This window comes from Rhineura floridana, chromosome 3 (assembly GCF_030035675.1).
Source record: "Rhineura floridana isolate rRhiFlo1 chromosome 3, rRhiFlo1.hap2, whole genome shotgun sequence".
NCBI lineage: Eukaryota > Metazoa > Chordata > Lepidosauria > Squamata > Rhineuridae > Rhineura > Rhineura floridana.
This window is the reverse complement of record NC_084482.1, coordinates 222715800-222729677: the sequence shown is the minus strand read 5'-3', so window position 1 is coordinate 222729677 and position 13878 is coordinate 222715800. Positions and strand designations below refer to the sequence as shown.

General features: G+C 42.2%; 1 protein-coding gene across 5 annotated transcripts in view; it reads left to right on the top strand.

Moving 5' to 3' along the window:
- LOC133381760 (vomeronasal type-2 receptor 1-like) overlaps positions 1-13568 on the top strand; it is a 30959-nt gene extending 17391 nt beyond the window's left edge. For 2 of the 5 annotated variants that reach the window (XR_009761726.1, XM_061621179.1), the window contains exons 4-5: positions 9268-10059; positions 12903-13568. Coding sequence is in view for 1 of the 5 variants with exons in the window: in XM_061621179.1 (XP_061477163.1) it covers positions 9268-10059; positions 12903-13085 (975 nt within the window). In the remaining 4 variants the exon portion in view is untranslated. Of the gene's footprint in view, positions 1-9267; positions 10060-12885 lie in introns of all 5 variants that reach the window. The other 3 variants (XR_009761728.1, XR_009761727.1, XR_009761730.1) reach the window with 3 other exon arrangements.
- The last annotated feature ends 310 nt before the right edge of the window (positions 13569-13878 follow it).

Below are 13878 nucleotides of genomic sequence, written 5' to 3'. Positions count from 1 at the left end.
ACCTTAGAAAAAGCAGCTCAGTTGTGGGGGCTACCTGAAGATAAATACATGCAGTATTTATCAAACCTGATTAAAGGGGAATTGGCTGAGGTATACCAATATTTCCCCTCAGACAGGCCCGTCACCTATGCTGAATTCAAAGAAGCAGTGTTTAAAAGATTCAGACTGGGGCCTGATTATTTTAGAAAGCTTTTCAGAAACTGCCAGATACAGACAGGGAGGTCTTTTGTGGAACTGGGAGCAAAGTTGATGGATATATTTGGAAAGTGGATGAGTAGTGCCAAAGCTCAGTCAGTGGAAGAGGTGAAAAGCCTCATGATACTGGATCAATTATACCATCAGTTACCACCAGAAATAAGGCTCCTGGTCAAAGACCGTTCCCCTACATCTGTGCAGGAGGCCGCAGAGTTGGCGGATCACTTCGCCTCCAATAGAACTGGCTGGGTGGGGAAAACATCAAGAGAGTTTAAACCCAGACCATATAGTGCTGGCAGAAGGGATGTGGTACCACAGCGAATGAGTCCTCCATTAAAATCTGAAGGGCACAGGACACCCCAGAGTGGATCTGTGTACCCTAAAAGTGAGGAGAAATTATGCTACAAATGTGGTAGACCGGGGCACCTACGTTTTCAATGTGAGGTTGCCAACCCCATTAGTAATCCTGCTCAGACAAGGGCAGTGAAAACAGAACCCAAGGCTTTAGAAACAGCGAAAAAGGTTCAGTTCTGCCAGATAAACTGGACAGAAGTAACAGACCTTGATTCAAGTCTGAGAGAGGAAGTGAGTGTACAAGGGGCAACTTATTGGGCATTGCTTGACACTGGTGCTGCTCAGACGTTACTGAGGCCAGATTTAATAAAATCTGAAGAAATATTACCTCAGGAAACAGTGACTATCCAAGGAGTGAGGGGTCAATCAGAGAGTTTGCCTGTGGCCCTAGTGAAAATGGAATGGAGAGGCCGAAAGGGCCAATATAAAGTTGGTATTAATGCCCAGCAACAAGAACCAGTAATACTGGGAAGAGATGTTATGGGGGCACAGGGGAAAATATATGTAGTGACCAGACAGCAAATTGGCAGAGAAAAAGAAGCCATATTAAGGAGGGCTGAAACAAACAGGGTGGAATCTGTTAACCAGCCTCAGGTCACCATAGCAACCACTAGCAGGCCTGCTGAAGAAGACAAACTGTATCAAGTGGTCTCTGGGGAAGAAGCAGAGCAATTCAGGGAAGAGCTGCATAAAGATATAAGTCTGAAGCAGATAAAGGAACAAGCGCTGACCCAACAGCTTCCTTTCACTGACAAACTGAGGAATCAAGTTGTGTGTGAGAATGGGATTTTATATAGACTGTGGGTGCCTGCTGAGAGAAAGGATGAATGTGAACCAGTGAAGCAATTGATAGTACCTAGCAAATACAGAACCAGATTGCTAGAGGTAGCCCACGATGTCCCATGTGCAGGACATCTGGGAATAAAAAAGACCAAGAGGAGATTGGCTGCACATTATTATTGGTCAAATATCTCCAAGGATGTAAAACAACATTGTCTATCTTGTGGAATATGCCAAAAGGTGGGAAAGAGTGGAGTAAAGACCAAGGCACCCTTAAAGCCCCTTCCTATAATTGGACAACCCTTTTATAGAGTGGGAATAGATTTGGTGGGCCCTTTTTCCAAACCCACAAGGCATGGCAAGAGATATCTAGTGGTGGTGGTGGATTTTGCCACCAGGTACCCAGACGCAGAAGCACTGAGATCTGTAGAAGCCCCTGTAGTGGCAGAGGCTTTATTAAAAATCTTTATGAGGCTGGGTTTCCCTCATGAAGTGCTGACAGGTCAAGGCACTGTATTCATGGGAGAAGTGATGCAATGTATGTGGAAATGTTGTGGTCTAAGACATCTAAAGACCACTACTTACCATCCCGCCACTAATGGGCTAACTGAGAGATTCAATGGAGTTTTGAAGGGCATGATAAGAAGCTATGTTCAAGATCACCCACAAGACTGGGATGAACGGTTGGGATGCTTCTTATTTGCATACAGAGAAGTCCCTCAGGAGTCAACAGGCTTCTCACCCTTTGAACTAATGTTTACTAGAAAAGTGAGGGGACCTTTGGAACTGCTAAAAAATTCATGGGAAGGAACTCTGGGAGAGTACAAAACTTCTGTAGTAGATTTTGTATTGGAATCCGCAATAAATTAACATCAATGATGGAAGTAGTGAAAGAGAATTTGAGTCATGCACAGGAGAAGCAAAGTTACTGGTATGACAGAACAGCCAGAGAACGTGTGTATGATGTGGGAGATATGGTTATGGCGTTCATACCCAGGAAACATGACAAATTACAGGCTAACTGGGAAGGACCATACACCATCAGAGAAAGGCTTGACACAGTGACATATGTAATCACCACAGACCAATTAAACAAAAGCAAAGTGGTTCATGTAAATATGTTAAAGCCTTTCCATACCAGGGATGCAAAGGTGTTGCAAGTTACCTTATTCCCTGAGGGAAGTGGGCCTGAACTTCCAGATTTGGTACAGGAAAGCAAAGACAAAGGAGGGGTAGATCAAGTGGCATGGTCAGAGGAGGTGAAGGAGGAAGTAAAAGAGGAGATTCTGAGAGTTTTGAAAACCTATAGGAATCTCTTTAGCAACAAACCTGGCCGAACCAGTATAGTTATACATTCCATTGATACTGGAGATCATGCCCCAATCAGATCTGTTCCGTACCGCGTGAATGGGAAAGTTTTGAATGAGATCAAAAAGAAGGTGGAAGAGATGCTGGAATTAGGAGTGATCAGGGAATCCATCAGTCCCTGGGCCTCAAGTATTGTCCTGGTTCCGAAAAAAGATGGAACGACCAGGTTTTGCATTGATTATCGGCTAATCAATAAAATTACTGTCCCAGATGCGTATCCTATGCCTAGGGTAGACGCAATGTTAGAGTTATTGGGGGCAGCAACCATTATCTCTACACTAGATCTCTGTAAAGGATTTTGGCAAATGGAACTAGACGAGCAATCCAGAGCCAAAACTGCCTTCAGTACACCAGATGGGTTATATGAGTTTGTGACCTTACCCATGGGACTAAGGAACTCACCAAGTTCATTTCAGAGGCTAATCAATACTGTGTTGCGAGGCATGTCAAATTTTGCAGTGGCCTATATCGATGACGTGGCCATTTTTAGCAAGTCGGTGCCTGAGCATGTCCAACACCTGACAACAGTATTGGAGGCCTTAAGAAAAGCAGGCCTCACAATAAAAGCTAAGAAATGCCAGTTTGGACTAAAGGAAGTAATCTATTTAGAACATAAGGTGGGGAGTGGGAAAATCACCCCCTTATGGAGCAAGGTGGAGGCAATACAAGCGTGGCCGATCCTCTTAACCAAATACAAGTAAGGGCATTTCTGGGTGTGGCTGGATTTTATAGGAAGTTTGTGAGAAATTTTGGGGAAATAGCAACCCCCTTGCATGAATTGACCAAGAAGAAGTGTTCTGAGCGTGTGGTATGGACGGATGAATGTCAGAAGGCTTTTGATCTGCTGAAGCAAGCCTTGTGCCAAGGACCCATATTAATAGCACCAGACTATGAGCAACCACTCATCGTGGCTACAGATGCGTCAGACCTCGCGCTGGCAGTCGTCTTGCTGCAGGAGAGAGAAGGCACCAGACATCCAGTGGCGTACCTGAGTCGCAAGCTGACGCCGAGGGAGAAAAACTATTCGTCGGTCCAGAAGGAGTGCCTAGCGGTCGTGTGGGGACTGAACATGTTGCGCCCATACGTGTGGGGACGAAGATTCACAGTGACTACGGATCATCGGGCCTTGTTATGGTTGCAGACTATGAAAAACCATAACACTATGCTGCAGAGGTGGTCCTGGGCCCTACAGGACTATCAAGTGGACTTCCAGTTCATCAAAGGCAAGGACAATGTACTGGCCGATGGACTTTCCAGGCAAGTGGCTTGGACTGCAGTGACGTGACCAGACAGAGGAACAAAGAAAGACATTTTCCCCATAGAGACTTTTATTTGTTAACGCGACGTATAAATCCTGGAACAGGAATAATACTCTGCTGTTGTTTAAGGGGGGGGAAATCTGATGTTCCTATATTAATGTATATATGGTAAGTGTTGTTGTTTTAGAAGATACATGGTAAGTGGAGTGAAAGAGGGGGAGTGAATGGGCAGTAGAATGCGAGATGATTGGCTGAGTGTTTAAAATGGCTGAAAGTGAGGTGGTGAATTGTGGAATCTGGGGGGAGAAGAGAAAGAGTGGATTGCTTGGTGGGGTTTAGAGAGTTGTTTACCAGGAGGGAGGTGGAGTTCGGATTAGTATTGAGTAAAACCATATGCTTATGTGCCTTAAGAAGAAATCTTGTTAATCTTGTTAGCTTTGTTATCTGTAATAAATACTTAATTTGGTTTACCAAAGGCCTGATCCTTGGCTGGGGTTTCACAGACCAGAAGGGAGGGTAAGATAATGACCAAGGCTGAAGGGGAACTGTAACAAATGGTGGCAGCGGTGAAGAGAATAACAATACCAGTATTCAGAGTCTCTGGGAATACTAGTATTGGGACGTTACTGGTGGTTGCCTAGCAGGGGGATCTGTTGAGATCTGTGCTAGAGCGGGGAGAGAAATCATAAGAGAGAGCGGTCCGGACTGGTGGAGTCCCTGGTGGTGCCTAGAGACAGGCAGTAACCACGAGCAGGTAGGAACCTGACAGGGAGAGCCAGGGAAGGACGCATCACAGAGACAGACAAAAACGGTCTGATTCTAGCAATATTATAGAGGGGGGGGGAAATGTCAGGACTCTGCTACAGCCTTAACAGCATGCAGACAGAAATGGGGCAGAAGAAAGAAACAGATTAGTAACGTAAAGAAGAGAAGGAAGGACAGCAGGAACAATTAAAAGACTAGAACCTAAAACTCCTAAATCACAGCCTAAAACTGAACCCTGTGGTACCCCCAACCAAAAGGGGGAAAGAGGACTTCCCAGGAGGATCCCTACGCCTGTGCAGCCTCTGAGACGAGCTCTCGTCTTGGATGAAACTTTTCCAGTTTAAATTCAGTCAGAAGGCTCTTTTCTGACTGGGAATAATTTCTTCCGGTTAAAGAAGAAACGTGAGATTTCCTACATAGCTTTGTTTTGATTGTTGGAGTCTGGAATTCGTCAGAATTGTCTGTCTTCCAGCAGCTCAGACAGAGCGAGGATTTTTATGCTAGCTCAGCTGGATAAGTGACCCGTTTTTTTAATATACGGATTAACAGGCAAACATCCTCCTGTCTACATTCATCATTTTCTTATCTATACAGCTAAAGAGATTTGTCAAAGTAACAGCAATTGAGATAACCTAGGTGAGGTAAGACTTTCCTTTTTTTATTCACGGAACTAAGGGGGAAGAAAATATAAATAGCGTATCTTTTTTTTTATTGCAAAAAGCTGACATGGAAAATAGCATTCTAAAGATTAAACGGATGAGAGATTTCTGATTGAAAGAGATAAGAAATCTTTTTGATTTATTGGCTGGGACTATTTTTCTTGATCTACTTTTTTTTTCTTTTTGACGAATCTGCTCTTTCTCTCTGCTACTAGCTATTTCGACGCTGTGAACTAAAGCCGTTCTTACACTTCCGGGCAGATAAGAGATAAGGGCTGTCTAGCGTGTGACGTTAGTTTGCTGGAAAGATTAACTCCTTTGTAACTGGTTAAAGAAATAAGCTGCTCTCTGTTTGGGACATTGAAAATTGAAGGAGTTTTGTTCCTTTGGTTTTAAGAATGACAATTAAGAAGATCATGGATGTACAAGAAGGGACTTTATCTTTAGACATGTTTCAGAAAATAATGAATGGGATTAACTCAATAAAACAAGAACTGAGAAATAATAGACAAGCGTGGAGAATTGAATTTCACGAAATGAGACAGGAGCTGAAAGAAACTCAGGATTCTATGAGAAAGGAGAATAAAGATAGATCTGGAAAACAAAAAAAGGATGGAAGAGAAATTAAAGGCAAGGTTCAAACTATGGAGATTGGCTTAATTATGGACATGAAAAAAGATTTGGATTTTCTGGCTGTGATGGATCCTGGAGACAAATATTATAGTTTGGAATTCAGCGCTTTTCTTGAAGGAATTGAAGAGATTGGAGATAAAGATATTATCGGTTCAAGAAAATTCTTGGACTGGAAGGATTTGATGGAACTTGAAATGGAGAAAGTTAACAGAATTAATCCCTGTTTTGTGTCAATGGAAAAACCTTCAAGAGATGTACTAGTGTATCATGTGGAAAAGAGGAACAGAGATGCAGCTTTGCAACAACACTTCAGTGATACGTTTGGATTTGATGGTAAGAAAACAACTGTGATGGAGGAAATTCCTATCAGACTTTTATTATATGACTATGACAGCAAGATTTTTGGGTGCGTAAAGATGGAAGATGGAAGATGGACCCAATATGGATAATGACAGAAGAGCGATTTAAAATTACTGGACTTAGTAGATTTGATGAGTTGGATTAATTGGCATGTTTATTTAGAAAAAAAATTGATTGACATATATCTCAAGGATTGGAAACTTCTCTTTGACTTTTTGTGGAAGATTAAAATGATATGATGTTAATGAGATTTGAAACCAACTAAGATAACCGTTGGAGGAAGGTGATTTTATAATCTATTAAGAGATAGGTTTGTTATATATTATAGATTTATAGCTGAACTATGACAAATCGGAAGTCAATATTCTTTCTTTTTTATATATATATATATATATATATTCTTTCTTTTTGTATTGTACTAGTTATTGATTTGTGTTGTTTTCTTTTTGTATTGTTTTGGTTTTGAAAACTGGAATAAAAATTAATTGAAAAAAAAAAAGGGGGGGAAAGAGAATGATGCACAGCCTCCAGTCAACACATTAAATGACTGCCTGATAAACAGGAAACAATCCAACTAAGAACAGAACCACAAAATCCCAGATCACAAAGAGAGTCCAACAAGAGATCATGATCAACTGTTTCAAAGTCAGGAGAAAAATTGAGAAAAGTAAGAACAGACCATTACACTTGGCAGTAAGGAGGTCATTACTGAGAGAGACATCTCAGTGGAGTGCAAGGGATCTAGGGCATCAGTACGAGAAAGAAAGTTGAGACAACGTGAATCCACATCACGTTCCAGGACTTTTGAAACAAAAAACAGCAAAGAAACAGATGGGTAATTAGAGAGAGAGAGAGAAAATCAAGTGAAGGCGTTTTGAGAATGGGAGAAACAATAGCTCGCTTAAATCCGGAAGGAAACAGGCCAGAAGAAAGATTAATAATGTATAGAAGAGAAGGAAGCAATTCAAAGATGAGATGGAACCAGATCCAGAGAACAAGGAGAGGGATTTAAAGATGATAGCAACCTGGACAGTACATGAGATGAAACTGTAGAAAAAGCAGAGAAGGTAGAAGAAGAAACAGACATTTGAATGGCTGGTAATGGAGGAGAGTCAGTTGCAGCGAGATTAGAATGAACAGCTTCAAATTTTGTATTAAAGAAAGTGGCAAAATCATTAGTGGAGGGTGAAGGGGAAGGTGTGGCAGGCTTTAAAAGAGAATTAAAAGTACAAAAAGGTATTAAGGGTGCCTACAGTAAACTTGAATTTATGCTGTATAGTACTGCTGTTTGCCTAAACAGCAGAGGAAAAAGGGGAAAAAAGAATAAATGTGTAATGAATATAGTCTGCCCACTCCCTAGTCCTCCTCCAAAGGTGTTGAGCAGCCCAGGAACAAGAATAAATATGGCAAATAAAAGGAGTAATCAAGGGCTGAGGTAGAGTGGGATGAACCTTACGTATTGATGATGGAGCAAAATTGTCCAGAGTTGAATATAAAAAAGAATTAAATGAAGAGAAGCAAATCGGCAAGCAAAAACAGATGGACTCAAGCTGGAGTTCAGGAGCAATCAAACAATTATGTCTACTCAGTCCAATCGGTCCTGCGCAGTGAGAGTGTCTTCAGCCCAGTCTCTTGGTAGATGGAATGAAAATGTACTCAACTCAGCCTCAGAGTTAATAAAGGGTCTATGCTATCAGTCCAGCTTCTAAGAAGAGATGGCTAGGTGAAGAGATCAACCAAGGAAGCAACAAATCAGCAGGCAGATGCAGCTGGAGTCAAACAACTCAAATTTCAAAACAAGCCAAAGGAGGCTTCCACACAGATGTTTATTGTGAACTGGGTGTTGCTCCTGCAGGCAGGTTTTGTGTAGCATCAACACAATGTCATCCCCATCAAAATGAAGAAAACCTGGGACATCAGGATATTTAATTTCATTTCCAGTTCCAAACAATTATGGGAGGGAACAATTGAGAAAATGGAGTCCTTTCAGAATATTGGCAGCAGTTTTATTTTCAGTTCTTTTCACACAAAGGGTAAATATCATCAAGGTGTCCACTGTGACCCCAAAGTTTTGTTCCTAGTCACCTCACCACCAATTTATTCCCCATGAGTGTATACAGGGACTGAGCGTGCAGCAACTGACCAAAGAGACCTTGGGGTCATAGTGCATAACATCTTTAGGATAGCAGCCTTAAGCCTTTTTTTGTTTGTTTTATGAGAGGAGTGCAGGAAAGGCCACATCAGTTGCTCTCCTCTGCCCTCTTCCTTCCCTTTGTGTCAAAGGGGGATTCTAAGAACTCTTGGTATCTCTCAATGGTCACATCCACACCATATATACAAAGCACATTTGTTCCACATTTCAAGCACATGGCTTCCCCCCAAAGAATAATGAGAACTGTTGTTTATCCCTCACAGTTCCGAGCAACCTTAGCAAACTACAGTTCCCGCGATACTTTTTTGGAGAAGTAGCCATGCACTTTAGATGTGCTTTGAATGTATGTTGTGGATGTGACTGTTTGTTTTTCTCTGTGGGCAGGTGGGTGCAAAAGGGGAATAGAAGAGAGTTTCTGTTGTACAGCTGGTTTGTGCCACTAAATAAAGGGAAGTTTTATTTTTTTATTTACAATTCAACTTTTTAAAAATCGTGTTGAACATCCAAACAGTAACAAAATCCTAACAGCAAAAATACAACATGCAATCAGAAAAAGTAGTACAAAAGCATATAAATCAGGAATTTGGGGGGTTCATACAGATTATACTGTTCCTGTAGGTCAGGGAAAGTGTAGGCAAAAAGATTTGTTTTTACAAATAGAACATTTGGGTTTTGATCTGAAAGAAAAAGTGGAGCTTTCATCTGAAACAAAGCAAGTCATGATTCTTCCTTTCCTTGCCAGGTCAGTCATGTTTTTGTCCCTCCAGTTCTCCCTTTTTTCCACCGGATGGTCCCCAAAGAAGAATTCCAGTACCCAGGGATTGTCAAGCTGCTGTTGCACTTCAGATGGTCGCTGATTGGTCTCATTGCTTTTGACACCGACAACGGAGAGAGGTTCATGAAGACCTTGATGCCTCTGCTCCTCAAGAGTGGCATCTGTGTTGCCATCTCAGAAATCTTTCCACAACTGAATACAAATGAACTAAAGATCAATCCTCTTCCATTCCTAAGGTGGGGACAAGTCAATGTATTTGTCTACTTTGTAGAGACTAATTTTATCTTAGTGGGAATATTTATTCTAGAAGGAATATTTGACTGGATCATGAGTACCATTGTAGGGAAAGTCTTGATCACAACAACTATGTGGGACATTTCCTTGGAATTAGAGGACAGTGGCTTATCTTTCCAACACATCCATGGCATTTTTTCCTTCTTTATCGAGACAAATAAAAGAGCAACATATGATGATTCTATGCCCTTCTTCTCTGCTACAGAGCAGTTTGGGGAGAAAGCTTTTAATTGTTCCTATTCAAAGCATGCATTGTCGGTGAAAGGCATGATAAGATACAGAGGGAGAGAGGACCTGGAGATGCTGCCCCAAGAAGATCTGGAATGCATTCTCTCTCTCGTCAGCGACAGGATTTACACTACTGTCCAAGCTGTGGCTCATGCTTTAGATGTCGAACATTCATCTAGATCTAAGTGGAGAGTGAGGGAGGGTGAACTGGAAGTTCAAAGGCTACAGCCATGGCAGGTATTTCCTTTTTCCATCACAGACATCACTGCTGAAAATGACAATTGATCATACAATTCTAGAATCATTGGCTTGGAATTAGAATCTGACAAAATGTCAGATGTAGTGGGAAGGTGAAATTTTGCAAACCTAGTTGTGAACTTCTTGTTCCCTCTTTATGCCCTTTTACATTGGCCTTGGAGGACACAGCCCCATCACTGGACTAACCCTGTCCTTTGCCTGCAGTTGCCCATTTGGAGTAAGCCCTTTGGGCAATAGAGAGGGCATTGTGCAGGCTCTCGCTAAGCCCTTGTGTCTCCTGATGAAGTTCTGAGTTTGGCACCTACCTAGCTGCACTGTGGAATCTTTCTCCATGGTCCAGGCATAATAGAGCTTACCTTTGAGTAGACATGGCTAGGATTGCACTGCACATTACTCATAACAAACAATTGCTGCCCTTTAAAAATGCCAAGTTGTTAATATGTGAAGTGATTGCCCTGGTTTTCTACCTGAGAGAAAGGCCTGGCCAAGCTCTGAGAATGTTTATATGTCTTTCCAAACTGCTAAAGCAGAGAGAGGGCATTCAGGAATGAAATAAGGCCCTTTGCAAACATTTTGAAAAGACACACAGCTACTTGAGTCTGCAACCAGCCCCAAGTCAGAAAGACACAATCAGAACTGGACAGACAGTGTGGATTCCCATATTCTAAATGCGGCTCTTTTGTCTCCCATCCTAGCTCCATCCTTTCCTGGGAAACTCCCAGTTTTACAATTCTTCCATTGACAGTATGTATTTGGATGAGAATGGGGAACTGGCAGCCACCTTGGACATTGTGAACTGGGTGAAGTTTCCCAATAAATCCCTCCTTAGGGTGAAGTTTGGGAGTTTATCCAGAAAGGGACCTGCAGGCCTACACCTCACCATAGACGAAGAGGCCATTGTGTGGCCCAGGTGGCTCAACCAGGTGGGGGGAAATCATGTCTTTCATTTCATTGTATTTCCCACCTCTTAAGCTCTGATAAGTGTACTATGCTGTGTGTGGGGAGGCCTTCAAAGGTTTGTCAACTCCAATGTTCAGCAGTTCTTCCAGATCTCATGCAGAAGATTTTGCCCAGCTCGGCTAAGTAGCTGTGCATCAAAGACATTTCACAGCAGTGAGTTCCTGCAAAAGTGTTGTATTTGTAAGAATCCATGGTGGGTTATGAGTAAGACAGACAAATGAATTTCTACTTTTGGGGTGGAGGCCCAGTCCTGCATTCCCATATAACATGCTATGCTTCAAGCATCAGTTGGACCTCAAGTTATAAGTCAGTTTTAAAGGTTTAAACTTAGTTGCTGCAGTTGAAATCTATGGCATGGCCACATTTGGAATACTGTGCACAGTCCTGATTGCCTCACCTCAAAAAGGATGCTGTAGAGCTTGAAAACGTTTAGAAAAGGGCAACCAGAATGATTAAGGGGAGGGAACAACTCCCCTTGGAGGTAAAGTTGCAGCATTTGAGGCTTTTTAGTTTAGAGAAAAGGCGAGTCAGAGGTGACATGATAGAACTGTATAAAATTATGCATGGCATTGAGAAAGTGGATAGAGAAAAGTTTTTCTCCCTCTTTGAAAACACTAGAACTTGGGGACGTCCAATGAATGATGGAAAACTCAGGGCAAACAAAAGAAAGGACTTCTTCACCCAGTTCATACTTATACTATGGAATTGGCTCCCACAAGAGGCAGTGATTGCCACCAACCATAATAGAGGCTTTAATAGAGGATAGATAAATTAATGAAGGAAAAGTCTATTGATGACTACTAGGCACGATGGCTAAGCAGAGGCTGTATGCTCCTGAATACCAGTTGTTGGAAACTGCAGGAGGGGAGAGTGCTCTTTGAAGAGAGTTGCTTTATGCAGCAGAGTTTTTTGGAGATATAATCAGAGCTTGGAAAAGTTACTTTTTTGAACTACAGCTCCCATCAGCCCCAGCCAGCATGTCCACTGGATTGGGCTGATGGCAGTTGTAGTTCAAAAAAGTAACTTTTCCAAGCTGTGAAAATAATATCCTCCTCTAGGATGCACACCTTAATGCAGTGAGGGGGTTTGAGAGTGTCGAAGAAGCTGAGAGCAATGCCATCAGGAGTCTGGACCAAGAGGTCTAGATATGCAGATGACACGATACATAGCATATTACATGCTTCCCACTCACTGGATCGTCACCTTGTAGTGGTGAGTGAGTTTGAGTGTTCCAATGAACCCTGTGAGTGATGCCTTCAGGAGTCATGTACTCCCAGCAGGGTCACCCACGGTGGTAAGGTCAAGGGAGAGGAACCAGACAAAGAACGATCCAAGAATGTCCTCAATGGCAGAACAGGCGGAGGATAACAATGTGTGTGAAGGTATGAACGGCTGTGAAGGTAGATGAAGGCTGCAGCAGATAAAGGACTTCCAGTTGTCATGGTATCCATGCCATTGCATCAAAGCCTTTTTCTGTCAAGACTGTGAGTTGATCATCGTGCGCCGATCTCCCCACATAAAACAAATTCACACACAGGCGTCTTCCAAAAAAGACTTTGTTTTGGAAGACAATCTTACTCGGTCACGAGTGATCACCATTGATTGATTGACTACATGCTTGAAATACCAGTTGCTGGAAACGGGAGGAGGGGAGACTGCTCTCTGCACTCAGGTCCTGCTTGTTGGCAACTGGATGGACAGGGTGAGAACTGGATGCTGGACTAGATGGGCCACTGGCCTGATCCAGCAGGCTCTTAAGCTCTTAAGTTAAATCTATGACTGGAGGTCACATAGATAAATTAACTAAAATATATTTCACTTAACTTTCCTTGTCTTCATACTTAGACTCTGCCTCCTTCTAGGTGTGTGGAAAGTTGCCGCCCTGGATTCTTCAAGGTGGTTCAGGAAGGAAGGCCACTTTGCTGCTACGACTGCATTCCTTGTGCGGAAGGGACCATCTCCACTCTGGAAGGTGGGTGACTCCAGCGAAAAGGTCACCCTTGGGAAAGATGGGAAAGGTTCAGTCAGATATCCAATGCTTTTAAAAAGGGAAAGTTATAACTGCTAAATGGTATATGATGATCATTCACATGCAGAGTGCACCTCACTTGAACATCCTGGTACATTTTCCTTTTGTGTGCATATATGCTTCATTGATTAGTCACATTTCATGATATTTAGAACCTGCATAGAGTGGAAGAATCTTCCAAACTGGGAAATCCAACAGCACTCATGCAGAAAAGTGCTGGTCAAACTTCATGCAAGAGGCATCATGACCTCCAACATATGATTATGTTTTTAGACACAAATGTCTCATACCACTTTGTCCCAATAAGCAGTGGCAGCTGGTAACATCTTCACTTTTACAACCTCAGAATGGGACTTGTATGGGATTTATTTAGGAAATAATATCATTCTTGCTCTCAGGGGATTGGGGGGATGTCCCCCCCCCCGAGTTAGATTCAACATCACCTGCCTGGACAGTTTGACTTTGGTTGAATTGGGTTAAATTGGTTGCTTTGCCCTGCAGGTTCTCCAAAAAATTTTTATACTTAAATAAATATAACATAAATTTAACTGTCATGTCTGAATCTCCTTTTTTGATGTGGGGTCAAATATATATGTGCTGAATGCCATTGTCTCCTCACCTAAAAAATAAAGCAAAAGTGCGCCACCAGGTATTTTTTGCATATCTATGGACAGGGAAGACCTTTCGTATAAGAGGGGTAAAGCTTGATTTTCACACTACTGACTTCATGCCTCTTACTTAGAAATTAAGCAAAACCTACGCATTACACCAAAAAATGAAAAACACACACACACATTTTTAAAAACATA